Source organism: Heterocephalus glaber, unplaced genomic scaffold (genome assembly GCF_053883595.1).
Source record: "Heterocephalus glaber isolate CG9 unplaced genomic scaffold, H.glaber_assembly_v1.0 deba00000281, whole genome shotgun sequence".
NCBI classification, from domain to species: domain Eukaryota; kingdom Metazoa; phylum Chordata; class Mammalia; order Rodentia; family Bathyergidae; genus Heterocephalus; species Heterocephalus glaber.
In genome coordinates, this window is record NW_028258139.1 from 35,556,791 (window position 1) to 35,584,650 (window position 27,860).

Here is a 27,860-nt window from a genome sequence, read left to right on the forward strand (position 1 = left end):
ATTAAGAGAATCTGAAGATAGAATATCAGATACAGAAGACAGGATTGTGGTGAAGGACCATGAAAACAGAATCTCTTAAAAATAGTAAGGAGCCATGAGAAATCAATTCAGCAGCTGCTAGATGATGCAAAGAAGAATAACCTAAGACTGATAGGAGTCCAAGAAAAAACAGGAGAAGGAACAATTGACATAAAAATACTGTTCACAGAAGTAATAGTAGAAAGCTTCCCAGACAGAGGTAGAGAATTGGACATACAGATAAGTGAGGCATATAGAACTCCACCTAGCCACGATCAAAAAAAATCTATACCTAGACATATAATAGTCAAGATCCCAGAAACTGAACAGAAGAACAAAATCCTACAGGCAGACAGAGAAAAGAAACAAATCACCTATAAAGGAAAGCCCATCAGAATCAAGGCAGACTTCTCAACACAAATCCTCAACTCAAGAAGAGCCTGGAATCAAGTATTTCGAGCCCTAAAAGAAAATAACTTCCAAACTAGACTGTTGTATCCTGCAAAATTATCTTTCAAAATTGATGGGGAAATTAGATACTTCCATGACAAAGAACACCTGAGAAATTTCATAAAAACCAAACTAGCACTCCAAACAATTCTAAGCAATATCCTAGAAAAATGCAACCATGGTCACAACTCCATGAGGATCAACAGAGGGAAGCCACCAGGCAAGGTAAGAAACTAAAGGGAGAGGGGGAAAAAGAAATAAGAGCCAACAACAATAAAACATCATGACAAGGATGAGTCAATATCTATCAATTATAACTATCAATGTTAATGGGCTCAATTCACCAATCAAAAGAAGTAGACTGACAGAATGGATTAAAAAGGAAAATGCAACAATATGCTATATACAAGAAACACACCTAACTCAAAAAGAAATTCATAGACTGAAAGTAAAAGGATGGAAAATGGCTCTCCACATGACAGGAACCCAGAAAAAAGCAGGGGTAGCAATCTTATTTGCAGAAAAAATAGATTTCAAGCCAACACTGATTAACAGAGACCAAGATGGTCACTACATCCTTGTGAAGGGAACAATCCTAAATATATATGCACCAAATACAAATGCCCCCAACTATACAAAACAAATATTAACGGACATGAGAAACCAAATAAGCACTAATACAATTGTAGTGGGGGACCTCAATACCCCACTATAACAAATAGATAGATCATCTAGACAAAAAAATTAACAAAATTCAAGAGCTGAAACAAGCTATTGAACAAATGGACTTAATATATATTTACAGAGAGTTACACCCCACAAAATCAGAATACACATTCTTTTCAGCTGCACAAGGGTCATTCTCCAAAATAGATCACATGCTAGCTCATAATACATGCCTAAGTCAGTGTAAAAGAAGTGAAATTACCCCCTGTATATTATCAGACCATAGTGCAATAAAATTGGAGATCAATAACATGAGAAACTCCAAAACTCCAACAAATACATGGAAATTGAATAACACCCTCCTGAACAACCAATGGGTCACAGAGGAAATTAAAGAAGAAATTAGACAGTTTCTACAAGTAAATAAAAATGCGAGTACAACATACAAGAATCTATGGGACACAATGAAAGCAGTTCTAAGCAGGAAATTCAAAGCAGTGCATGCCCATATTAGGAAAACAGAGAGAATCCAGATAAATAGCCTAATGGAGAACCTTAAATGCCTAGAAAAAAAAAGAGAATAACAAACCCAAAGCTCACACAAAAGAGGAAATTATAAAGATCAGAGCAGAAATCAATGCAATGGAGACTAAGAGAATGATACAAAAAATTAATGAATCAAAGAGTTAGTTTTTTGAAAGAATAAATAAAATCGATAAACCTTTATCCAACCTTATCAAAAAAAGGGAAAGAAAGGGCTCAAATCCATGCAATTAAGAATGAAAATGGCAAAGTCACAACAGACCCAGCAGAAATCCAGAGGATCATCAATACCTACTTCAAGTACCTGTACTCTAATAAAATGGAAAACGCAGAAGAAATGGACAGATTCCTAGATATGTATGAATTGCCAAAGTTAAATGAAGAAGATATAGAAATTCTAAACACCCCAATTACAATGAGTGAAATTGAAAATGTAATAAAATATTTACCAACAAAGAAAAGCTCAGGTCTTGATGGCTTCATTGCTGAATTCTATAAGACATTTAAAGAAGAACTAATGCCATTACTCTTTAAACTCATCAAGGAAATTGAAAGGGAAGCAAGTCTTCCAAATTCATTCCTGGAAGCAAGTGTTATTTTGATTCCAAAACCAGGGAAGGACCCAACCCAAAAAGAGAACTACAGGCCAATCCCCCTAATGAACATGGATTCAAAAATCCTCAACAAGATACTGGCAAACAGAATACAGAGGGTCATCAAGAAGATCATACACCCTGACCAAGTAGGATTTACCCAAAGATGCAAGGATGGTTCAACATTCATAAATCAATAAATGTAATTCACTATATTAACAGAGTCAAGGACAAAAACCATACGATCATCTCAATAGATGCAGGAAAGGCATTTGACAAAATCCAACATCCATTCATGATAAAAACCCTACAGAAAATTGAAATAGAAGATCTTTATATCAACCTGATTAAGGCTATCTATGAAAAACTAACATCATACTAAATGGTCAAAAACTGAAAACTTTCATGCTAAAACCAGGAACAAGACAAGGATGCCCACTATCACCACTCCTGTTCAATATAGTTCTGGAAACATTAGCCACAGCAATTAGATGAGAAAAAAATAAAAGGAACAAAGATGGGAAAGGAAGAAATAAAACTGTCATTATTTCCTGACTCTATGATACTTTACATAGAAAACCCAAAAAACTCTGCCAAAAGACTTCTAGACTTAATTGCCAGATTCAGCAGAGTAGCTGAATATAAGGTCAACACTCAAAAAACAATAGCCTTCTTATACACAAATAGCAGACTCACTGAGAGAGAATTTAGGGAAACAATTCCTTTTACAAAAGCATCAAAAAAAATGAAATATCTAGGAATCAATCTAACAAAGGAAGCAGAAGACCTCTACACTGAAAACTACAGCACTCTGAAAAAGGAGATTGAGGAGCATATAGGAAAATGGAAAGGCATCCCTTGTTCCCAGGTAGGAAGAACCAACATAGTGAAAATGGCCATACTTCCAAAACTACTATATAGATTTAATGCAATGTCAATGGAAATTTCAACAATACACTGGACAGAACTAGAGAAAACAATCCAAAAATTCATTTGAAACCAGAAGAGACCTAGAATAACAAAAGCAATTCTAGGCAACAAGGACATGGTTGAGGGTATCACAATCTCCAACTTGAAACTATACTACAAAGCAACTGTGATAAAAACAGCATGATACTGGAAAAGAAACAGACCTGAGGATCAGTGGAATAGATTAGAAGATGCAGAAGCAACTCCAGACATACTCAGCCACCTCATCTTTGACAAAGGAGCCAATCACCCTCATTGGAGGAAACATAGCCTCTTTAATAAATGGTGTTGGAAAAACTGGATTTCAACCTGCCAAAGATTAAAACTAGACCCATACCTATTACCATGCACTAAACTAAGATCAAAGTGGATTAAAAATCTAAATACTAAGACTGAAACACTAAGAAGATAAGTTGCTGGAAGATAAGTTAGGTAGAACTCTTGAAGATAGATATTGCCATAGGAAAAGACTTTATGAACAAAACCTCAATAGCATGGGAACTAGCAGAAAGAATTAACAATTGGGATCTCATCTTACTAAAAAGCTTCTTCTCTGCAAGAGAAACCACCAAAAGAGCTAACAGACAACCTACAATGTGGGAAAAAAATTTTAGCAGCTGTAACTCAGACAAAGGGCTACTATCTACAATATATAAAGAACTTTAAAAAAATCAGACCCCCCAAATTCAAAGACCCAATTCAAAAATGGGCATCTGAAATGAACAGACATTTCTCAGACAAAGAAGTAAAAGCAGTAAAGAAACATATGAAAAAATGTTTAACATCACTGGTCATTCAAGAGATGAAGATGAAAACAACACTGAGATTCTACCTCACCCCAGAAAGAATGGCTGCTATCAAGAAATCAACCACTAACAAATGCTGGCAGGGGTGTGGGGAGAAAGGAACCCTTTTCCATTGTTGGTGAGAGTGCAGACTTGTACAACCACTGTGGAAATCAGTGTGGAGATACCTCAAAGAACTAGGACTAGAGGTCCCACTTGACCCAGATATTCCCCTGCTGGGTATTTTCCCAAAAGAATTAAAAGAATCATACCAAAGAGATATATGTGTACCCATGTTTATAGTAGCACAGTTTGTAATAGCTAAAGCTTGGAAACAGCCCAAGAGCCCATCAACTGGAAACTGGATAAAGAAGATGTGGTTTTTGTATAAAATGGAGTACTACTCAGCCATAAAGAAGGAGAAACTAGAGTCATTTATAGCTAAATGGATGCATATTAAGGCCATACTCTTAAGTGAAATGAATAGGACACACATGTGTAAATACCAAATAGTTTCTCTAGTGTGAGAAACTGATAGTGTAAACAAGGATTAAAAGGTTTAATAACTAATAATTGATACTTTGAAATAGGAAAATGTTCAAAGGGGTAAGGGTGGTGGGAAGAGATGGGGAAAGGAAAGAATGGAAAGGAAAAATTACGAGAAAAGATAAAAAATGGAAACAAAGTCTATGTAAATGGGAAGGGTGGATGGGGTGAAGGGCACACAGGTAATGGGGAAAAAATAAGAACTAAGATACATCATGTACAGATACAAGCACCCAATGATAAATGTAAATGTATTGTATACCTAAAATGTACCAATAAAAGAATTTAAGAAAAAAAATCACTGTCAATTTAGGCCACAAAAAGCCCCCAAAGTATGATTCCCCAAGAGACACTAAGTATGAATGGGGCAGAAGAATCAAAATGAGTCATTCTCATTTGAAGACACAAAGGTGTAATTTATTCAACATACACAGTAAGTGCCTACTATGTGCCTGGTCCCTGAATTACCTGTTTTTATGTCCTTCACCTAGTATGGCATTAAATAGACACTAGAATAACAATGGCTTTTGTTCACTGAATGAACATGCTAATTATGAGATTTAGAATAGCAGTTTTTAAAGAAAGGATATGGAAGAATATTCTGCATGCTCTAAATATAGAATAGATGTCAGAACTATTAATGTTACCTACAATTTAGTGATTTTGTTTATTTAAGTGAAAATAACAACTGAAAAGTATACCTTAAAATAATCCTATAAGTACACCAATTTGTATGAGATTTACAATTGAAATTTATTCTTGGGGTGGGGGTAGGGTAGTGAGGAATCGAGAAGTTCCTTAAGGGAGGCATTTTTGTGCATGCTTTTTAGATATATTATCCAGCCAAACCTAATGTGACCATACCAAAATACCCAGTCTGGCCTCCTCTGTAGGGTTGCACAGCTACCTGATCTCTACTGTCAGCTCCTGCCTTTATTTTGCTACCACATATGCAGTGATATCATTGCTGTTCAATGCTTGTGATTACTCATTGGCATAGGGATCTGGAAGAATATTCTGTGTGAATGCTCTGAGCCATCTGCCATAGAAGATCACAGATTATGCTGTGATGCTCCTACTGGAAGTCTGACACTAAAAGACTTTGACTAAAGGCTTGAGGTTGATGTGACAAGCCAGTCACAGCATGAGATAGCAGACTAATGCACCCCTCTAAAAGAATGGGGAACACAAAGAAGACAGTCGGGTACTGATTTCTACCCATGTTCAACTGAGTAACAGGGCTCTGTATAAGAGCCCACTATACCAGATGAATACCTGACAGGCTAGCAAAGGTGATCTGATTCATCTGCAGTAGTAATACTGATGGACTGATAGTGACTCCATGAAGACTGAAGGAGAGTGAGTCACTGACCTCCCTCCGGGCAAAGGTAACAAAGGACAGAATGAGGGAAATACAAGTATAAGTGTAAAGAAAAAGGGCCACAGCAGAATAACCAAGGGGATTGTGACACATTTAACATGAAAAATAAAATCTTGGAGTAAGACATACAGTACATATGTTCATTTGTAGGAGCAGAAACCCCTCGTATCGTGCTCTCTGACTCAAGATGATGTAGTTTACAATGAGTTTCCTTATGTTCTGGCTTCCCGATGGATTGGCCAGTGGCAGTCAGAGCACGAACAGAGTCAACTCAGAATACTGATTGCCCAACTGGACCATGTGAGATGGCCTCGTTGGCTTAATCCCTTACTCCATGGTCCATAACTTCTCAAGACAGCTCTGCCTCTCACTCTTCTTCTGGGTTCCAGCCACTACTGCCTTTCCATGTGCTTCAGACCCCAGATAAAAGAGCACCACTGTTACTAGCACTAGGGCACCATACTCTCTTCTGTGGTTTCTCTAACTTCATCTTTGTAAGGAATACCTTCATCAAATTCCTCAAATTATCATAATTTGAGTGTACCATTTGCCTCTCCCTGGGACCCGGACAATAAATATGATTTTAAGATTCTGATCTTGAATTGTAATGAGGATAGTGATATTATTAATTGAGACAAAGAATACAGGGAGATGAGTAACTTCAATTGTGAGGAGAGAGTAAACCATGCTCTGAATTTGCTGGATTAGAATTGTGATTGATCCACAGTGAGAGATTGGCAGCAGCTGTAAAAGCAGACCTGACCTAGAGACAGAGATGATCACTAATCTTTGGACATTTTTAAGACTTCTTCATTACAATAAACACTAGTGTAATATAAGGAATTTATTTCATTTCAAAGATGAATCCAGAAAACTCTCTTTAGCAATACAAAATACTAGAGCTTAAAAGGATGTTAATTATCATAAAACTGAGCATTTTATAGGCCAGGATCCATGAACTTCCCTGGTGTCACTATGGCACCTGACTTGAAAATATCCTCCTTTGCTACAACAAACAAAAGAGCATGCTAATGGCATAAAATGACAGACCAGGGCCAGGGATTTAGCTCAGTAGTTCCGGCACCTGCTGCTCAAGCACAAGGTCCTGAGTTTGATCCCTGGTATCAAAAAAAAAAAAGAAATGACAGACCAGTGGAACATAACAGAGCACAGAAATGACCTATGCATTAAAGGCTAATTGATTTTTCCAAAAAGGTGCCAAGAACACAATTGGGAAAGAAAATTCTCTTCAATAAACAGTGTTGGGAAAACTGGATATCCACATGTACAAGAATGAAATTAGACTCCCCTCTCACATCACACACAAAATCAACTCAAAATGGATTAAATACTCAAATGTAAAACCCAAAGCTATAAAACTGTTGGATGAAAATGAGAAAAGCTTCATTCATAGGTCTATGTACAAATTACTGTTATTTTCAAATAAGCAATCCTGTTAGTCAGTAATAACCAAAGGAAATGAAATCAGCATGCTGAACACTATACTACCAGTTCATTGCAGCATTATTCACAATAGTCAAGATATAAAATCAACCAATGGTCATCAGTGGACGAATGGCTATTGAAAATGTGGTACACATACACAGTAGAAAAGTATTCTGCCTTTAAAAAGAAGTGTATGTGAAAGTGTAAATAAGGATTAAAATGATTAAAATGAATAATTGATAATTTGAAATAGGAAGAAAAGGACCAAAGAGGTAGGGGAAGTGGGAGGGGAAGGGGAAAGGAAATAAGGACAAGGAAAAACAAGAAAAAAATGGAAACAAAGTCTTTGTAAATGGGGAAGGGAGGACAGGGAATGGGGAAAAAATAAAAATTAAGATACATCATGTACAGGTACAAGCACCCAATGATAAATGTAAACTAATTGTATACCTAAAATGTATCAATAAAAGAATTTAAGGAAAAAAAAAAAAAGAAGTGTATGTTATCATTTGAGACAACATGGAGGAACCTGGAACATTATACTAAGTGAAGTAAGCCAGGCATAGAAAGACCAGTACTACCTGATCTCACTTACACGTAGAACACACAAAAAAGTTGAACTCATAGAAAGAGAGATTGTGAGCAAGGGTGGCAAAATCAAGCAAAGGATGCTGGTTGAACAGCATCAAGGTTCTGTTAAGAACCAATACAGAGCATGGTAACCATATTTAATAATATGTTGCATATTTTCTTTTACTATTATTTTAAAATTATTTTTATTAGTACATGTTTGCAGTACATAATGCTTGCATTCCTTGGGTGGAGTTGGGTTCCTCATATAAGAAAAACCATGTGATATTTAAGCTTCAGTGTCTGATTCATCTCACTTAACTTCATGTTCTCTTTTGTTTTTTGGTAATGAGGCTTGAACTCAGGACCTTGTGCTTCCCAGGCAGGCACTGTGCCGCTGAGCTGTATCCTGGCCCTTCACTCAACATTATGATCTCAAGGTACATCCATTTTCCTACAAATGACTCAATTTTATCTTTATCTTATGGCAGGATAGTACTCCATTGTGTGTAAATACCACATTTTCTTTCTCCATTCATCTGTTGGTGGACACATAGACTGCTTCCAAGATTGAGCTATTATGAATTCTGCTGCTATAAACATGGATATGCATGGATCACTGTAATATGATGTCTTAAACTCTTTGGGGAAGATATCTAGAAGGGAAATAGTTGGGTCAAATGGAATTTCTTTTTTTAATTAATTTCTTAATTTTTTTAAGACTCTCCATACTGATTTCCATAGTAATTTTATTATTTTACATTCCCATCAATAATGTAGAAAGGTTCCCTCATCTCCCACAGACTCACCAGCATTTGTTATTTGATTTCTTGATCATGGACATTCTTTCTGGGGTAAGATGGAATCTCAGTATTGTTTTAATTTGCATTTCTCTAATAGCCAGTGATACTGAGCATTTCTTCAGTATTTACTGGCCATTTGTATGCCTTACATAAAGTGTCTACTCTTTTCATTTGCCCATTTTTGATTAGGTCTTTTATTGGGGGGTCTAATATTTTGATTCTTTATAATTATTAGATATTTTAAAATTTCAAAAGCGTAGATTTTTAAAATCAGTTTTATTGGTACATTTTAAGTATACAATATAATGACATTCATCATTGTAAATTTGCACCTTTACATAGTCTCTCTTGGTTCTTCTTGTTTCCCCCTTCCCTTGCCCTCCCTTGAACCCCTCCATCCCTCCCTATTTACAAAGATTTTGTTTCCATTTTTTCCTTTTCTCATATTAATTTCATTCCCTTCTTTCTTTTCCCCTACCCCTCCTATTTTCCCTTCCCTTTTGCACCTTTTCCTCCATTTCACATTATCTATTGTACCTTTTAGTCCTTATTTACACTTTCAGTTTCTCACACAAGAGAAACTATTTGGTATTTACATTTGTGTCCTACTTATTTCACTTAAGAATATCACTTCAATGTGCATCCATTTACTATAAATGTCTCTAATTTCTCATTTTTGATAGCTGAGTAGTACTCCATTTAAAAGACATACACACATTTTCTTTATCCAGTCTCCAGTTGATGGGCATTTGGGCTGTTTCTAAGTTTTAGCTATTAAAAATTGTGCTTCTATGAATATGGGTGCACATATGTGGTATGACTCTTTTAATTCTTTGGGGAAGATACTCAGCAGGGGAATAGCTGGGTCAAATGGGACTTCCAGTCCTAGTTCTTTGAGGTATCTCCATACTGATTTCCACAGTGCTTGCATCAGTCTATACTCCCACCAACAGTGGAGCAGTATTTCTCTTTCCCCACAGCCCCACCAGCATTCAAAAGTGTAGATTTTATTTGTTCTCAATGATAAGTTTGTGAATTATGGATATTAATTATCTTGACTTAATTATTCTACATTGTATACATATACCAAAACATTTAATCATATTCCATAAATATTTATAATTATTATTTGTCAATTAGAGTAGAAAGAAATTGATCTTGCTTCAGCTTGAGGTTGAAACTAGTTTACTTGACAATCACAGCTTACAAGTTCATTACACATTTTCACTTCTCCACCTGCTGTGCTTAAATAATATTACACTTTGACAGTGGTAATGATTTGTAAAATGTAAGTTAAAAATGCAACAAAACAAAGTGATGACATCCAATGAATTAATGATTTCACAGGAAAGGCCTCAGTAGAGAAGAAATTGTTTCCAAAGACCTGTTACCAGGAATCTGTTTTATACAAAACTCATCCAACACTGGGGCTGCAATTCAGTGGTAGAGTACTTGCCTAGCATTCACAAGGCTCTGAGTTCAATCCCCAGCATCATGGAAAGGGGCAAGGGTCAACTCATCCAGTTGAAGAAGTAGACTGAGTGAGCACATTTCCCACTGGGTGAACTGGGATTGCAACCTCAAATGGAACATGCACTTCATCTGCAAGTGTGTAGTAGGGAGGACTAAACTAGCACAGCATTGTGAACACACTGACCACCTGCAAAGTACTGGTTCTAAGTAAAGCCTCAACTGTATGACTGTGTGGATGTGTGTGTACACGCACTGAGGGCTAAACAATGAGTGATTGTGCTGAATTCTGCCTGTGGACCTTCAGCATGTGATGCCCTATTTTAAGTGAAACTTTTGGAGTGTGTGTGTGTGTGTGTGTGTGTGTGTGTGTGTGTGTGTGTGGAGGGTGGTAATGGGGATTGAACCCAAGATCTCTCCACTGAGCTACATTACCAGCCCTTTTTATTTGGGGGCAAAATCTCACTCAATTGCTAAATTGCCCAGGCTGAACTTGAACTCCTGACCCTCCAAGGCTTCAGCCTCCCAGAGTGCCAGGATTACAGGCATTACATTTCCTTTTGTGAAATATTTTCACCCATTGGGCCATTTAGTTCATCCAGATAGTTCATTATCATTATCAATCCTTCCTTTTATTTTCAATTTTATAAGAATCAAAGAGCCCAAAATTTCCTACATAAAGTGAGTATATTAATTTTAAGTTTCATTTCCCAGAGATTGAGAAAAAGAGTTATCAAGTGCATCTCAACTTTCCAAGCTTTTCTCCTCCACAAAACATGGAGTAGAGATTTCACAAGATGCCAAGTGTACAGAACACATCACTGATCTAAATCAAGTGTAATCAAGATTACCTAAGAAATACTGACATCCTAACCACTAAGAACTGAACTGTACAGCACAGGATTAGTTTAGTTTCATTCTCCAAGTACATAAACAAGAGGCCATTAACTAAATCATGTTCTTATTTTGTAGTCTCTCTAAGAAACAGTTTTGACTTTGAGTTACTCAAAGGCAGCGTGTCTGCACAACAGTACTGCAGCATTCATCACTATGGATGAAAAGTGTGGCTCAGGTGACAGCGATAATAGTGTGACAAGAGTGCAACTGTATTCCTACACCCATAATCCAGGTACTGAAGTGCATGGACAGCAAAGAAACAAGAAATTCCAAAATTCCTGATTAATATGAAAAGTGTTTTTGCTAATGTACTTAAGCATTTTGGATTTGAAATCCTTTCTTCACTCATGCATTTTTAGATAGAATACATCTCACTTTTTCTTTTCAGTAATGCAGAATTATGACAGGTAAAATTTATGACAGAATTATGCAAGCAAATTTCAGGAGTTTCAAAAGTTGTACTACAATTATGTTAAATATGTACCAGTGTGAACAAAGTCGGGAATGCCATTTTTAAAATGCACAGATTTATACTGGACAGATTAAGATGCCTCTTCCATTTTATAATACCATTTCACTGTTAGTACCACATAAACACAAGGAAGAGTGTTTCAAAGTCAGGTACTTACTGTGGTTGGAAAATAACGACTAGTTTTGAATTTTTTCAGAGCCATGGAGGAGGCGTAGGTGCCCAAGAAGAGGATGCAAGACATGAGCATGATATCAGGGACGAAATTGCAGTTGTTGCCCATGAGCTTCCCTCCATATTTCAAGCACTCCTTCTTTGTCAAATATGCCCAGTCAAAGGTTGCATTATAGTACTGAAGAAGAAAAAGCATTAGAGTTTTTTAGAGAACACCGATATGTCAAAAGCAGCTTTTTAATCTTGAAGAGCTCTGTAAGGATTATACCATAAGTTTCTGTAAAACAGTCTGAGGGTAACCATGAGAGGATGAAACTTGAGGAGCTGGTACTGGAATAGCAGTCATGGAGGGGGACTAGCAATTATGGAATCACCATGAGAATGATGAAGGTGTTACCTTGTTGGGGCTGCCCCCCTTCCAATCACCCATCTGTTTAACAGAAATAAACCACAAAGTTCTTTCCTGTCAACTTTCCTGAGAGTAAAGTGAGACACGTTAATATCCTGTCTCAAAATGTGAGACTCTCTGAAATGCTTTAAATGTTCAAAAAGTAATCACTTTTGTAGCACACAGCTTTTTATGCTTCTGCTTGATGGCCCTATCCAACCCTTTCACAAATATGCTATTTGTTTTCTAAGTAACTAAAGACTAGCAAGTGAAGAATTAAATTATAACAATAAGAACAGCCACAGTCTCATCAATCACCTATAAAAGTTTTTCCCTTTTCACTCCAGATGAGCATTGTGGCGTCCATTCCTAGAAGAGCTGTAATGCCCCTAAGATTGTAGGGTTGTGTAAGGAGCATCCATCCTTGTGCTACATGATCTCAAAGATCTCAGTCAGCTTCATGGTTTTCTACTATGTCAGTGCTGTACTTTTGTCTAGCAGTTCATGCTTCCTATTTTCTGTTTCTAATACACAGAGAATCTTTTTTTGCTGACATGGTGTGTGTGGCCAGTGCACCAAACCCAGGGGCTCTGAATATCAGCTGCTATCAGTAGGAGCTGTCTCCTTCTCTGAAGAATTGGCTTTAGCCACATAGGAGCTGCCTTCCCTGGAATGTTATTCCTGTAATAGCCAGTAACCAACCAACACTAACAGGAACATAAACTACCACTCCATCTTGAGGTAAGAGCACCTGGGTGGCACAGGTTATGCTCCTGAACTCCACAGGGCATCAGTCACACGCCAGCTCAGCCAGACCACATTCTCATTCAACTCTTTCCCAGTCCTAAACTGCTTTGCTCTGTTTTCAGTGAGACCATGCTCTCAAATAGTTACATGCACTTGAAATTCTTATATCAGACTCTCCTTCTAAATCAGCCAATTTACTTGAATTACAGGTTAATCAAAAGTTATGCTTCTAAGTACATGGAAGTTTTTGAAGAATGGCAGAGTTTAGGAGAAACCCAGAAACGGTATCATCAGATTTCTCACCCCTGGTCTTGGACATCCCTGAAAGATGAACATACATCCCCTGCTTGAATGTCTTCTGTGATGAGTAGTTTTCTGGTAGCTCATTTTCCTGCTTAACAAAATTTCTCCACAAGTATTTCTTATTTTCAGCCTTCTTAAATAATACACTTTTAAGTTTCTTTTGTACAGAGAGTTTTGTATACTGTGACGATCATGGCTATTTCTTGGAGAGAGATTTTCAAAATCTTACCAGTCTAAATGAATGCCAGTGTGACCGGGTAGAATGGATTGAGTGTTTCAGCTTAGAAATATTCTAAGTACCTGTAACGTCTATCCTTGGGAATAAGGCTAAGTATATCAGGCTATAACAGAATATGTATTTGAAAACACCATGAAAATAAATGTGGAAAGGTAAATTTCTCCTGTCCTTCCTTTGCAGGCAACAGTTTCACTTCATACCAACACAACATACCAACATATTTACCATGCTATGAGCTCTTTGATCTGAGTGACCTAGACATAAAAGAAGAATCTCTGGCCAGAAAGAGCTCATATTTTTATAGAGCTCAAAAGGTAAAGTGCTTCCGTAAGTCAACAAAAACTCTATCGTTCCTTGTAATATTTTTGTATATTAACTTCAACATGTAAACACTTGAGTTGTTTAAGTGCTCTTTTATCAAACTATGCTTCTTAATCATGTCTCATTTTATTTTTTAGATTTATTCCTATGGATGCTTTTAGAAGAATATATGTAAAGTTTAGAGGTCATAATAAATAACAGATTTCTATGTTTTAAAATCAGCAAAAATGTACTATAATTTTACTTCAGCACATTAACATCAGCACAATCTTTTGCAGCTACAGTGCACCAAAGAGGTAAGATGTATTGAAAAAAACCCAATAGACAGCTTTATTGATTTTCTTACAAAGATTCGGATTGAGGTGAAAACTATGCCATGGACATGAAATAAATGATAACTGTTTTCTTGCTTGTATCAATTTGAAATGCCAATATCAATATTTTGTAAGTAGTTATACTGTATTGTAGCTTCCAAACACCATCTTTCAATAAGTATAAAAACTTTGAGAAGCATGTACATATTTCAGTCTACATACAGTTTGCACTCCCATAAAATTTAAACTATAGCTAATGAACAATTTTGTTTAAATATCATTGAAGACATCTACATTAGCAGTGTTAATTCAGAGTTATTATAAGCTAGAGTCAATAAAACTTAACACCTTAAAACTCCAGGCAGGATCTATTCCATAAAGAAAGTAACCCAGAGCAAATGTTACTGAGACAGAGAAGCACCTGACTCTCCCTATCCCTGTGCTGGCTGGAGGAGGGTATGTCTGCCCAGCATAGCCCTCGGTCTTTGCACCCCAATGGGCCAGGACAGTTTGCTTCAGTGTTTGCCCCATGACCACCAGCTATCCAGTGGCATTCTCTTTGGCTGTCTAGCAGTTTCCTCCCTGGCTGCCTAGCAAACACCCATCCTCCACTCCAACCTGAGTGCGGCCAGGCAGCATGACATCCTCCTCCACTCAGTCACTTCAGAGGCTACTGTTGCATTATCTGCTGCATTTTGGAGAGGGCACCCCAGAGTGGCTAAGATCAGGAAGGGAGGACCTGGGCCTGTTATTCACATATCTGTATTCATAGAAAGCTTTCAGCCCTCACCCTCACCGAAATAGGCGTGCAGCTTCTACATAAGCAGCATTCCCAGCCACTTCTCGGGCAATCCCTCCTGTGCTGCAGCACAAGTCCTGTGAAAATCAACTCACTTTTTTGTTCTTGCAAACCTGCTTGAGTAGGGTGCACTCAAAAAGTCCTGTAAATCTATTTGGGATTTTTTAAAAATCTCAAGTAGTATAGACAGAGCAGGCATGGATAAACACTTAGCTGTTGACACTAAAAGCTCCAGAGACTAGCACCAGATGGTGACAGCTGGCAGGGCAGGGATCAGCCCCTGAGCTGCACCTTGCCGATGTCATAATTCCCATCTGAACGCAGCAAAGAACCTGAGGCTGACTGACAACACCACCACCTTTGTTCAAGCACCACTGTCTCTCTCTTCCCAGCTCAATGCAGAAGAGCCTTGACCCATCTCACTCCTACTGTCCTTTGCCTCTTAAAGAGGATTCTCAGTTCTCTATGGTTTTGACCCTTGTTTCCTATGAAAATTCTACACATAGTGCTTTAATGACTAAATCAGAACTTCAAGAACAAGAAAATGGGAGCGTAATCTCACCATCCTCTCTGCCTGATAGAATACACAGAGCACATTATCTCTTCTGCTTAAGATGCTTACAACTTTCTATGGGAATTATATTACAGCTCTTCTTAGTGTTCAGCATTATGAGTTTGAAAATTCTCAGAGATATATCTAGGGGGTCAGGACACCTGGACTCACATATTGACTTAGGAGTCATCTAAAAAGAACTGGTCCCAGAAGTGATAAGACTTAATACAGCTAAGCAGTGGTACAGATTAGATCAGAAGAGGGAGTAGTCAATTTCATCCAATAGAGAGAAAACAAAATTTAAACTAATCTCCCAAGTAGGACAGGTCCTCGTAGAACTCTTACATTCAAAAGGTAGTAAGGAGTAGAGCAGAGGACAGCAAAAGAAAGGCATAACAGAGAGAATAAAAAAGCCAAAAACTAGGAGACTAGATGTGGCAAACTGTAGATGCATATATCTTTCTGTCTTAGCAGAAAGGAAGGAAAAGAATTATAGAAACACTGTGAGCACAGGGCTTAGTGGCCTTAACCACGAAGTCCTTTGCTAATATTTATGAGTGCACTGCCTACTATGGGAAGAAGCTACATTTTCCTCCAGCTCAGTGATGGGAAACCCTGTAGAGACCCGGGGCCTTAAAGCTGGAGAAGTCGCAGTGAATGAGGTGTGGCTCCTGATGTTAGAGCCCGGCTCCACTATTGCTTTCTGAGCATGCGCTGTTAAACAAGGGCTGCTGGGCGAGGCTAGGGAGACCTGGCTCAGTGCCTACAGAGAAGGGCTCTGTGTGCCATAGGTTTGCCACCTCTGCTCTGTCTCACTTTCACGAGAATTGCCCTGCTTATACTGAGTGGATGTGCTTGAAATTCATGACGAGAATGTATCCTGATGGATTTAAGTTTTAAAATACCATAACATCCTCTCCAAATACAAAAGTTGAGAGATGTGAGACAGAATGGAAACACCATGACTGCCCACCATCCACACAGTGTGTACATGAGAATCCATTACCTAGTCTATTTTAGTTTAGTGCACATTTGAAATTTTCTGTTTTAAAAGTAGGAACACATGTATCTTCAAGGAGATTAAAGGACAGAATAATTTTTACACTTGACTTTCTCAATGGAAGAAAATAATAAAGATGCTATGCACAAAGAGATTAATGTGACATTCCATTTCCCATGAAAATGAATGCTAATTCCTAGAATCACCCTGAAGGGACATCAAATCAAAGCCCTTTTGCTTCCATTCTGACTGTCAAACAAAATTTATGTGACTGTAATAGTTCTTAGTCCTACGATTAATAGCATCTCCATGTAGACATGGTATGCTTCACTGACTAATATAATTAGCAAAAAATAAATAAGTAAAAGTTCTACATTTCTTTCCTTGAGTACCTGCTTGTAAATACATGCATAGCCCCTGTGTGTGGCCTCGATTAAAATATAATTGAGAGAAACTATAAACAAAAGTTTCCAGGTTAAATACTTGATGTACTCATTTAGGGGTTTTCCCCACAGTGAGTAAGCTAGCTTTGTGTAATCTTCAGTCCTACTTTATCATATACAATGCATTTGAGCTGCAGTTATCTGCAGTGTTGTGAAATATCAAATATAGCTGTTCTGCTTGTGATTAATATTATTTTTAAAGTTGTAGTCAGGCCTGGTAATGCATACCTAAAATACCAGCTAGGAAGGAAGCTATGGAAGGAGGATCCCAAGTTCAAAGCCAGCCTGGGCATCTTAGTAAGACCTTGTCCCAAAATAAAATGTTAAAAGAACTAGGGATGTAGCTTAGTGGTAGAGCACTTGCCTAGTATGAATGAGAGTCCAATCCCCAGGACTGAAACAAACAAAAAAAGCTGTATGACACCATCACCTCTGTCCCACAACTCAAGTGAGGTAAGTTATAAAATCATAGTTTTTAAAAATTCACCAAAAATGAGGATTTAAAAAACCTAAACAAATGAATCTCTAAAATGTTATCACCTTCACAAGAGAAGTATCCCATGGCCACATTTTCCCATAGAGCACCAGATAGAAGGTGACAGAAATAAGGAGAAATGATTCAAATTGCTAGAGAACACCCAATGACTGCGTGTAGATGGGGTGATACATTAGGAATCAAAGAAGCCCTAGAGTTTTTACTCACCCACTAAACTCTCTCCTGGTCCTTGCAAAGTACACCAGTGATACATGAAAGACTATAGGTGAACAGGAGCACTGAGGAGCCCCCTTAGATACATAGAACCTCCCATATGTGCAGAAAGGTGTTCTGAAGATAGGAGACAGAACACATAGTGCAAGAAACTGACTTCTTAGAGGACTCAGGCACCTGTGCTCTGAAGGTTGGGGACAGAGTAGCTGGGAAAGAATGGTTTCTCAAAGCTCAGCTGAGGCACAGAACCGGACACAGAGCAACCCATGGGGCTTTCTGAGATGCCAGAAATGTGCTACCGCTTGTTCAGATGGTGGCTGCATGTTAAAACCTTTCCAAAGACTACTTTAGAGATCTATATTTTTTCAAATGCCTCAGTTTAATAAAATACAAAACAAACAAAGTATCTGGTATACTAGCTGATCTTTGGAGTTGAGTGTGAAGTCTGACCTTTCTGTGAACTGGATCCTGGAAGCCAGCAGATCTTAGGTCCTCATTTGTATACAGTGTTCAACCTCTGCAGCTGCTCTCAATGTGCTTCTGGGTCCTTCTAAACTATTCTGTTTGCAGATTAAAGGGGAATGCCAAGTGAAAAATGTATAGGAAAACTGGCCAAAGTGAGAAGAATTAAAGACATAGTAGTTCCAATGGTAAATGGAAATGCTGAAAATTCTCCCTTGAATGTCCCTCTTTTACTACTCTTCCCCTCTAAAACATACCACAGAAGAAGAAAGCTTGTCTTCATGCTAATGAAGCTGAAGAACAAAGACCTTCTTCCCTCTGACAGTGTGCTCTCAGGGCATTGTGAGATGGAGGCTTGCTGGCCTGGGGGCTGCATGTCACTGTTACTGCGCTTTCTCTTATAATCTAATTATGGATGAAAAGGAAAGAGGAAATTAAGTCATGATGACTGTGTGTGCAAGGTAAGGTTCAGGGTAACAGAGTTGGCCTGGTCAAGGAAACAGCAGCCTGCAGAAGTGGTAGCTTCTTCTTCCCACTAACTTCTGAGTTGTGGAGGCAGCTTGGCCTCATGGAGAGATAATAATACCCACATAGAAGAAAGTAATGGCAGTAACTAACAGTGGCCAAGAGATGACTACATGCCAACCAAGAGCTAGTGCTGTCTATTGATTGTACCCTTATGACACCTATGAGGTAAGTACTTATCATCACCATGTTGGACAGGTCACTGAAGAGCAGCCCTATCCTCTGAGGTCATAGAGCCCTGAGGTTGAAGCCAGGACTGACTCAATGACTCACTGAATCCTAAGTCCTTCTACGTAAAGCACTATCCACTTCCACAAAGGAAATAAGGCCAATTCTAGAGTTAGGAAGCCCAAAGTTCAAATCCAAGTTTGACCATAATGGTGATATGACCTTGAGAAGTAAGCTACCTTTCCAAGCCTCTGGTTCATATATAAAATAGAGGTAACATCTACTAATCTATCAAATTACTGTGATAATTATAGAAATTAATGAAAAGATCCTGTCACCTAATAGGTGTTCAATGGTAGTTGTTATTGATGATGATGTCACATTACTTCTATCACTGGTTTCTGGATTTTTAACCTACATCATTCATGGGTACCACATGTGCACATGTATTCACCCATGTACAAAGTACACATGGAGGTACTGCTGTGAGTGAAAGAGGAGAAATGGAAATGAAAGGTAGAATAAAAGTTGTCCTTCATGACCATACTAATGTACACACACACACACACACACACACATATGCATGCACAATTTCTTTCCCTGGAGGTGTAGAACATAGCACCTTAACATTTTAATTAAAGTATGTAACAGATACACACGAGGGACCTCTTATGCTGGAATACTGAGCGGCCATAAGACTGAAAAGGCAAACATTTCAATATGAAAACACTGAAACAGATAGTGGACTAGTAATAGTACAGGTCTCAGAACCACTCAGACTTCTGTTCAAATCTTTGTTCTACAAATATATGGCTATTTGACCTAGGGCAAAAAAGATTATTTATCTTCTGAAGCTTCAGTTTCTCTTATCAATAAAATGGATCTAACTGTGTCAGGTACTTTGTGCTAATGATTACAATACATATTAGAACATGTGATAATACTATGTATAAAACATCTGGTTTCTAGTATACATGCTCTATAAATGGTAGACAAACTAGAATTACTATTGCTATGTCCTCTATGGTAGCCCTACCGGAAGTCACTGTGAAGCCTTGTAGTCCTAGAACTCTGGAAGTCTGAGGCAGGTGGATCATAAATTTGACCACATCCTGGACAACTTAGTGATTTTTTTTTCCTTAGATTCTTTTATTGGTACATTTTAGGTATACGATCCATTTACATTTATCATTGGGTGCTTGCACCTGTACATGATGTATCTTGGTTCTTATTTTTTCCCTATTTCCTGTCCTCCCTTCACCCCCTCCACTCCTCCCAATTTACAAAGACTTTGTTTCCATTTTTTCCATTTCTCATAATTTTTCCTTTCCCTTCTTTCCTTTCCCCTACCCCTCCCACTTCTCCTACCCCTTTGGACCTTTTATTCCTATTTCCCATTATCAATTATTCATTTTAATCATTATTTACACTTTCAGTTTCTCACACCAGAGAAACTATTCAGTATTTACACATGTGTGTCCTATTTATTTCACTTAAGAGTATGGCCTCAATATGCATCCATTGCACTATAAATGTCTCTAGTTTCTCATTCTTTATGGCTGAGTAGTACTCCATTTTATTAAAAAACCACATCTCCTTTATCCAGTTTCCAGGTGATGGGCACTTGGGCTATTTCCAACCTTTAGCTATTACAAACTGTGCCATTATAATCATGGATGCACATATATCACTGTGGTATGATTCTTTTAATTCTTTTGGGAAGATACCCAGCAAGGAAATATCTGGGTCAAATGGGACCTCTAGTCCTAGTTCTTTGAGGTATCTCCATACTGATTTCCACAGTCTGCACTCCCACCAACAATGGAGAAGGGTTCCTTTCTCTCCACAACCCTGCCAACATTTGTTATTGGTTAATTTCTTGATAGTAGTGATTCTTTCTGGGGTGAGGTGGAATCTCAGTGCAACTTAGTGATTTAGAGAGATCCTGACTCGAAACAAAAAATTGGGGGGGAGCATGGAATTAGATCAGTGAGAAGGCACTGGTTTGAATCTCCAATTCTGCAAAAAAATAAAAATGTCAACCTGAGCTTTCATTTGTTGCCCATGGCTCTTACTGTGATATTTTCTTATAATTAGGTATCAATTACTAGAATCTCTTCCAAGACTTGACCAAAGACACAGCTTTAAAATTCACTAATATTAAAGCTTTTCTGGATCAGTTGTAGAAAGACTTTAGTTAGGAAATGATATCTTTTTAGGAAGTAGGAGTAAATATTTTATCATTTTTTACTACAAATGAATGTATGGATCATATTAAGTTTTTAACCACAAGAATTTTAATTAAAACTCTGTGGCATCTAGAGGGAAGTATTTTACCTTATATTTTAAGCAAGTTATTTTAAGCAAGCATATTTTAAGACACTGGGCTCTCACTACATAATATCTACAGCAGGGCTCCAGTCTCCTCACATTCCAATAGCAAACTGCTGTTGGGTCCCTGCCCTCCAGTCCAAGTCCCTATACTACCCTTTCTGTTTGCCATGGTTCAGATCTCACCTATACACACCTGAGGAGAAACAGGCAGCTTTATTTGGTGAGTGGGAGTCAGAATATGAGATGCATGTGGGACAATGAAGAGAACAGGTCTTGTTCACTGATTTTGCCTAAAATCTACCCTGTCTGGTTCATAACTTAGAGAAATTCAAAAATGTTTCCTTTGGCTAGGTAAAAGCCTGAAAAATTGAATACTTTTCTATAGATGGCCTTTAAAACACATATACACACACTTTCTCTCCCTCTCTCTCTCTCTCTCTCTCTCTCTCTCACACACACACACACACACACACACAGATACACACACACATTATCAAACATTAAGAACAGAGAGGTTAAGGATTGAAGAATGGCAGGAAAATCTCTAACTGTAAGGAAAGAAGTCAAAAGAGCTGTGGAACATGGAGAAAATTGAGGGACTGGATCATACAAGAGTTTTCCAGGAAGCATACAAAGCATCCTTTTTGAAAGGGACACTGGGCTCTCACTACATAATATCTACAGCAAGGCTCCAGTCTCCCGAGAGATGGGCACTCTATCAACACAAAGTATTATGCTTTCTGTTCTTATAACCAGGAGATTGATATTTTTTGGTAAGAGTCCATATTCAGCACAGAAGGAGCACAATTAGAAGCCTGAAACAGCACTTTTCCCTTCTTCTTCAGTACAAAAGTCTCCTTCCAGTGTGTGACCTTCCATGCCAAACAGCTCACTTTGAAAGGTTAGTTCCAGTCCCCTACAGATCCTTGGTTACAAGCCATGGAAAAGGATATCATGTGATGGAGGCACAGTCCTTCTAAGTAACAAGGGAAATGTCCTGCTACAATCACCCCTAGTGAAAAGAACACAGTGCCACTGGGCTAGTCGGAAGCATTCTGACCTACGCTAGACACAGAGAGCAGACTCTGCTCTCAGTTTTCCACAGCTCTTGCGTCCAGGGTCACAATTAATGGGATCTAGTAGTTAAATTCTTATGAAGGTTTGAAAAGCATATGATACATAAATACTGGCTTCAATTTTTTCAAAAAAAGACTCCCCTCAAATGCTAACCAGAGCAAAGAAGAACATTCTTTTTTTTTCCTTCACAATCAATGATTACTAAACACATTCATGCTAGGATTTCTGAATGGTAGACAACACCACACTATGAATATTGCAAATAATATATATGATAAGCAGTAAATTCATAGGGGTTTTAAAATATTAAGTCACTTACCATGTCAGTAGAAGAAACAGTTGGAAAATCCTCTAAGGACAATGTGGTATCATTAGGTACTGAGATATTAACTGTAAGAAAAGAAAAATTTTTTATCTTAAATTTATATAGGAACAGCCTAAATGAATAATTAGCTTTTTAAAAACTAGGCATTTAAAATGCCTTTGGTAACGACACAAGGCATAATGAATTTTGATTTATAACTGTTCACTTTTCACCAAGATAAATAAAATAATCAAAGATTTAAACACATCTCCCCTCTCCTTGTTTTATGAAAATTAAAACATAATACTTTCATTACAACATTTTTATTTATCAGATAAACTCTTTTCCTCTTATGGTAAGCTTCCTTTGTTATAAAATAAGCAGTTAGAGAATATCCTTAATTTATGCCATTTGAAATAACAGCCCTCAGGTTATTTGTCTATTAAGATTACACAGCGCATGAACATTCCAATAGCAAACTGCTGTTGGGTCCCTGCCCTCCAGTCCAAGTCCCTATACTACCCTTTCTGTTTGCCATGGTTCAGATCTCACCTATACACACCAGAGGAGAAACAGGCAGCTTTATTTGGTGAGTGGCAGTCAGAATATGATATGCATGTGGGAACAATGAAAAGAATAGGTCTTGTTCACTGATTTTGCCTAAAATCTACCCTGTCTGGTTCATAACTTAGAGCAATTCAAAAATGTTTCCTTACTGTCATAAAGGAATCTAGGAAAGAAAATGAAACAAGGAAAACAAACTAAAGGAGACAAAATTTTAGCCTGAGACCTAGTTCTGTTCCATTTTCGATCCATTCTGATCTCTGGGCTTTGCTACCAGGGGTCACCTGCCTGTCTTTGTACTCTGTCGCGTGATGAATCACAGAGGAAATCAAATAAACTAAAGGATGTTTAGCCCAAACAATGAAACAAACAAGAATCCATTCCCAAAAGAAAGTTATTAATAAATTATGACTAACAAAACCTAGTCTTCTATTACTATTTTGTTCTAAGAAGCTTAAAGTGAATTTGTTTTACATTACTCTACTTATTTATTTAAACCCTGGAACATACCCTACATATATTTTATACCCATCTTATATATAGCAGGGACTCTGAAGCGAGACACGGCAGGTGACTTCCCTAGCATTACAGTCAGAAGTAAAGCTGTTTCCTTGACCATGTTCAGCATTTTGTCTCCTCCTACACAGCATTTCTAATCATCAAATCAAGGCAATCTACCTGGCCACAGTGTTTAAGGTGTAACAGGACACGCTAATGTTAGATGATGGGACTTTCGACTATGAGCTGAGATATCTGAGCCATTTGAGCTTTCAGAGACAAACAGCAAATGTGAAATCACAGTGCTGATGGTGTCTGGAAACTGTTCTTTGTGAGCTACATCCTTGAGTGCAATTTCATGAGCTTCCTGTCATAAGACATCAAAGATCCTTTTTCAAGACACTTTCTGCACTAAAACAAGGGTTTAAGAGTCAGAGGAAAGATACTCAAACTCCTACTTTGTGAAATCAATAATGGATAATAGAGACCAGCACTGCACTAAAATAGGATTTCAATATAAACTTTTATAATCACTCTCAAGATTTGGATACATACCAATTCTGCTCACTTACATTTGTTTATCTTTTCAGTTTTCCTCTAAAGCAAACTATTAAACATATTGGCTCTCAAAATCCCAGAAGACCAGCATCTAAATGACAGGAAGAAGTATATAACACTTGCCCTACACATTTTAATGAGCAGCTGTTTCAAAAGAAAGACCTCAAAAATAAATATATAATAAAGCACTTCCATAAATACATTTTGGCAGGATATTAGGATCCATAAATAAGATTAAAAGTAAATTTCTTTAGGATCACAGATGAGAAAATGATCAGTTACACCTGGGAGCTTGATCTAAAAGAACCACTGGCTACCATTAAATTCAGACACACAGTGTAAATACTTTGGCAACCAACTGCCAAATAATCCATTTATGTGAGACCTGCAATCTCCTTAGTAAGGATTCTGGAAAGGCCAAATGGAAAAGCCAAACTACACGGCACTCTGTCCTCACTATTTGTCCCACACCATAGCTTATGAGGCAAGAATATGGCTAATTTAGATGTACCCAATTGTCAATAGGACAATCTCTGTCTCATACTTAGTTGCAGGGAGTTTCCAAGTTTGATCACTTTCCATTATTTAGAATTTTACTTGTTGTCCCTCCTTTCCATGCATCAACTTGAAGCTGATCCTCTGGAACAGGGGAATGAATATTATTAGTAACAGACATTTTAAACTGCATGTGTGACTTTCCCATCGTAAACTGGTCTTTCTTTATGTTTAATGAGAGGTCTGGAGAAGATCGAGATCAAGTAAGGTTTCAGCTCGGGGAGCTATGAGCAGAAAAGTGCCATCCCCAGTGGCAGTGTTGGCAGAGCTCCTGCACAGACAGTATCAATGGTGCTGTCCAAGGCTATCTTTGTGCTGGTGAGCAGGAACCAGGAACTAGCTACAGATGGCCCCTCCGCCTAGCACCTTTGCAGGAGCTGTACCATTAGGAGGACAAGCACTCAGCTGAGGCCATGAATCAAATAGAGACAGCAACCAGTCACTGAGGGCAGTGGTGTCTGCTCCGAGGCACCGCCACTGCACAATTCAGAGAAGGGAGTATTGTGAATGGGTCTTAAATTCTGGCTCCACTGACTTCTACACAGGGCATTCTCAAACTCCCTCACCAATCAACAATCTTAAGAAGGTGGCTTCACTCCTCTCAACCACTGGTTCCTAATGTGTGAAAATGGATTTGAAACCATCCACCTCATAAGGCTGCTGAGTGGATTAAATAACACCACAAAGGCAAAGCTGTCAGCAGTGTCCAGTACCAGGTAAGAGCTAAATAAACAGTGTAGGGTTGGGGATTTAGCTCAATGGTTCCGGCGCCTGCCTCGCAAGTGCAAGGTCCTGAGTTCGAGCCCCTACCAAAAAATAAATAAATAAATAAACAAACAAACAAACAGTGTAAAAATGACTAACAGCTCTGGGACCTGGAGAAAGCAACACTCACACAGAGAAAATATCAGCTACTTCTTATGGTTTTTGTGATGATTAAATATGCCTTGTTATGTTATTAAATACATTTTATTAAGATACTCTAGTAAAATGTCTGGCATATACATGGTTCTTATTAAATACTAGACTAATCTGAATCTGTACCCTCAACATAGTTTCTTACAATTACAGTAATGTGGAAATGATTAACCTGATGTGAGCAAGAAAACCTTGAGGATTATTCTCCATAATTATGAAACTTTAATGTCTTATTCCATTCTATTTAAGCAACATCTTAAGGAAAGTGTGTTAACTAGAAAAGAGACAGAGGAAATAACTGAACATACTTCTTGCTACGTGGTCATGTCTGATTTATTTAAGGATAGGATAACTTGAGCATATTAGTATCTCTTGGTAAAGTCCAGTATTTCTGCTCTAAATTTCCAGATCAATAAAAGGAAAGAAATGGCTTTTGCAGGATGACAAAGTAAAGCAGGGAAATTCTAGGAGAAGTAATCATTGGGGAAATTACCTGCCACACTCACAGCCTCAAGTCTGAAACAAAACCAGTTTTTCTTATTTAGCAACTATTCCCACAAAAAACTTCACCTCCATACCCACCCATCACTACATTTACAATGTGTTATACACATTATTCTGGGCAAATTTCTAGATATGTGTTCCATGCGAAGTCTAAGCTAGAGAGTTTTCCAGATCTGGTGATAATCCAAATTCACTTCTCTTCCTTTTATGCTTCCCACAAGCATTACTCAGAATCAGCCAAAATATAGGTTAGGACAGTAAAAGGAAGCTAAAACAATGAATATTTCAAGTATCTATGGTTTTCTCAAAAGACCACATTACCATGGATGACAAAACATCAATTGTTCTGGGGAAGGAATTTTGCAAGTGCAAGCCTGAGAAGTGCTACACCAGAGCTTGCCCATTCTGTTCTGACCACTAGTCTATGATTTAAACCTATTCATAAAAACAGAATGGCATAGGATAAAAGCAAAATTGCATATAATATGATATAGTTGACATCTGCGGATGCCGCAGAGGGGTCCCCGGTCACAGGGAACCTGCACCATCCAGCCCACACCCCCAGCAGTGATCCATTTAGCCATGTGGGCACCTGCAGGACACCCCCCCCCACCCGCTTCTCTGGCCTCTTGGCTATATTGCCATCTGGTTCCACATGACAAAGACAAGGGACACCGGACCACCAGACCACCATACTGGGTAAGTTGGAGGGATCATAACCTCCCATTGAAACCGAGACTATCTCCAGGGGAAGGGCAACTGGAACCTGCAGAGTTGAACCCTACAGAAGGACAGGGAGCTCAACTTGGGACTTGCTGCCAGAAATCTGCCTGAATCCATGGGTCTGAGACTGGCTTGCTGAGACTCATTGATTTATATCTGCACACTGCTCCCCACGTTGTCTATAGTGACAGCAGAGACATACCCTGAAGGAGGCCCTTTGTTTTCATTTTTATTTTTTGTTATTTTCAAAATTATTATTATTGGTGCTTTTTTATTCTTCTTTTTAATTTTTTTCCTACTATTTTCAAATTCTTATTTTTCTCTTCTTTCTTTCTTTTCTCTTTCCTTTCTCTCTCTCACACTCACTCTCTTGCTGTCCCACATTGTTCTTCAGCTCCCTTTTGTTCCTCTTCTGGCCCTAATTCAGATTTCTTCTTTATTTTTCTTTTATTCTCTTTTTCCTTCTCTCCCCTGTGTCCTCTGGCCTCACTGCTAACTTTCCCCTATCCTTCTACCTATCTATTCCTCCCTCCCCAACTCCTTCTAACTCCCCATCCCAAAGGGTAAAGTTGCTATATTGAAGTTTATTCACTATAAACATATGTTGGATTGGTCCCCGATTTTGATTTAATTCACACAGTTAAAGGTGATAGATTAATAACTACCACAAATTGTCATTTTCTAAGAGGTACTTGATGCTATGGTGTTGCTGATTGTATCACCTGGGCTAAGGTGTTGTGATTGATATAATGAGTTGGTCTTCCTGGTATAATAAAAATGAGAGAGCCTCAGAGCCATTAGAGACTCAAAACCTAAAGACCAGCTATATCTGGAAGATACCTCTGAGAAGCAATCATTCCATATGGGTTCTAATTGCAAGCAACAAGGATACTCACAATAAGCAATTTCAAAGTATCAACCCAGGAATTAAACCAAGGACAATACCAAAAACAAAAATGAGAAGACATTTAAGCAAGTTACAAACTCAGACTTCCACCCCACCAAGGGTAAACCCCAGGGGAAATGAGGTGGAAAAGTCTGATAATCAACCACCTGGACACCCTGAACTGATAGC

At 38.1% G+C, this 27,860-nt stretch overlaps 1 protein-coding gene and 1 long non-coding RNA gene across 10 annotated transcripts in view; one reads left to right on the plus strand and one right to left on the minus strand.

Annotated features, from left to right (window-relative positions):
• Slc4a4 (solute carrier family 4 member 4) overlaps window positions 1-27,860 on the minus strand; it is a 393,201-nt gene that overhangs the window by 67,968 nt on the left and 297,373 nt on the right. For all 9 annotated transcript variants that reach the window (XM_087184461.1, XM_087184451.1, XM_087184464.1 and 6 more), the window contains 2 exons: window positions 22,481-22,551; window positions 11,767-11,958 (listed from right to left, as the gene is read on the minus strand). In XM_087184461.1, coding sequence (XP_087040587.1) covers window positions 11,767-11,958; window positions 22,481-22,551 — 263 coding nt within the window. The remainder of the gene's footprint in view (window positions 1-11,766; window positions 11,959-22,480; window positions 22,552-27,860) is intronic.
• On the plus strand, window positions 11,953-14,354 carry LOC147830278 (uncharacterized). The gene is made up of 3 exons (XR_015440255.1): window positions 11,953-12,909; window positions 13,125-13,770; window positions 13,915-14,354. It is a non-coding gene; the product is annotated as an uncharacterized LOC147830278 (long non-coding RNA).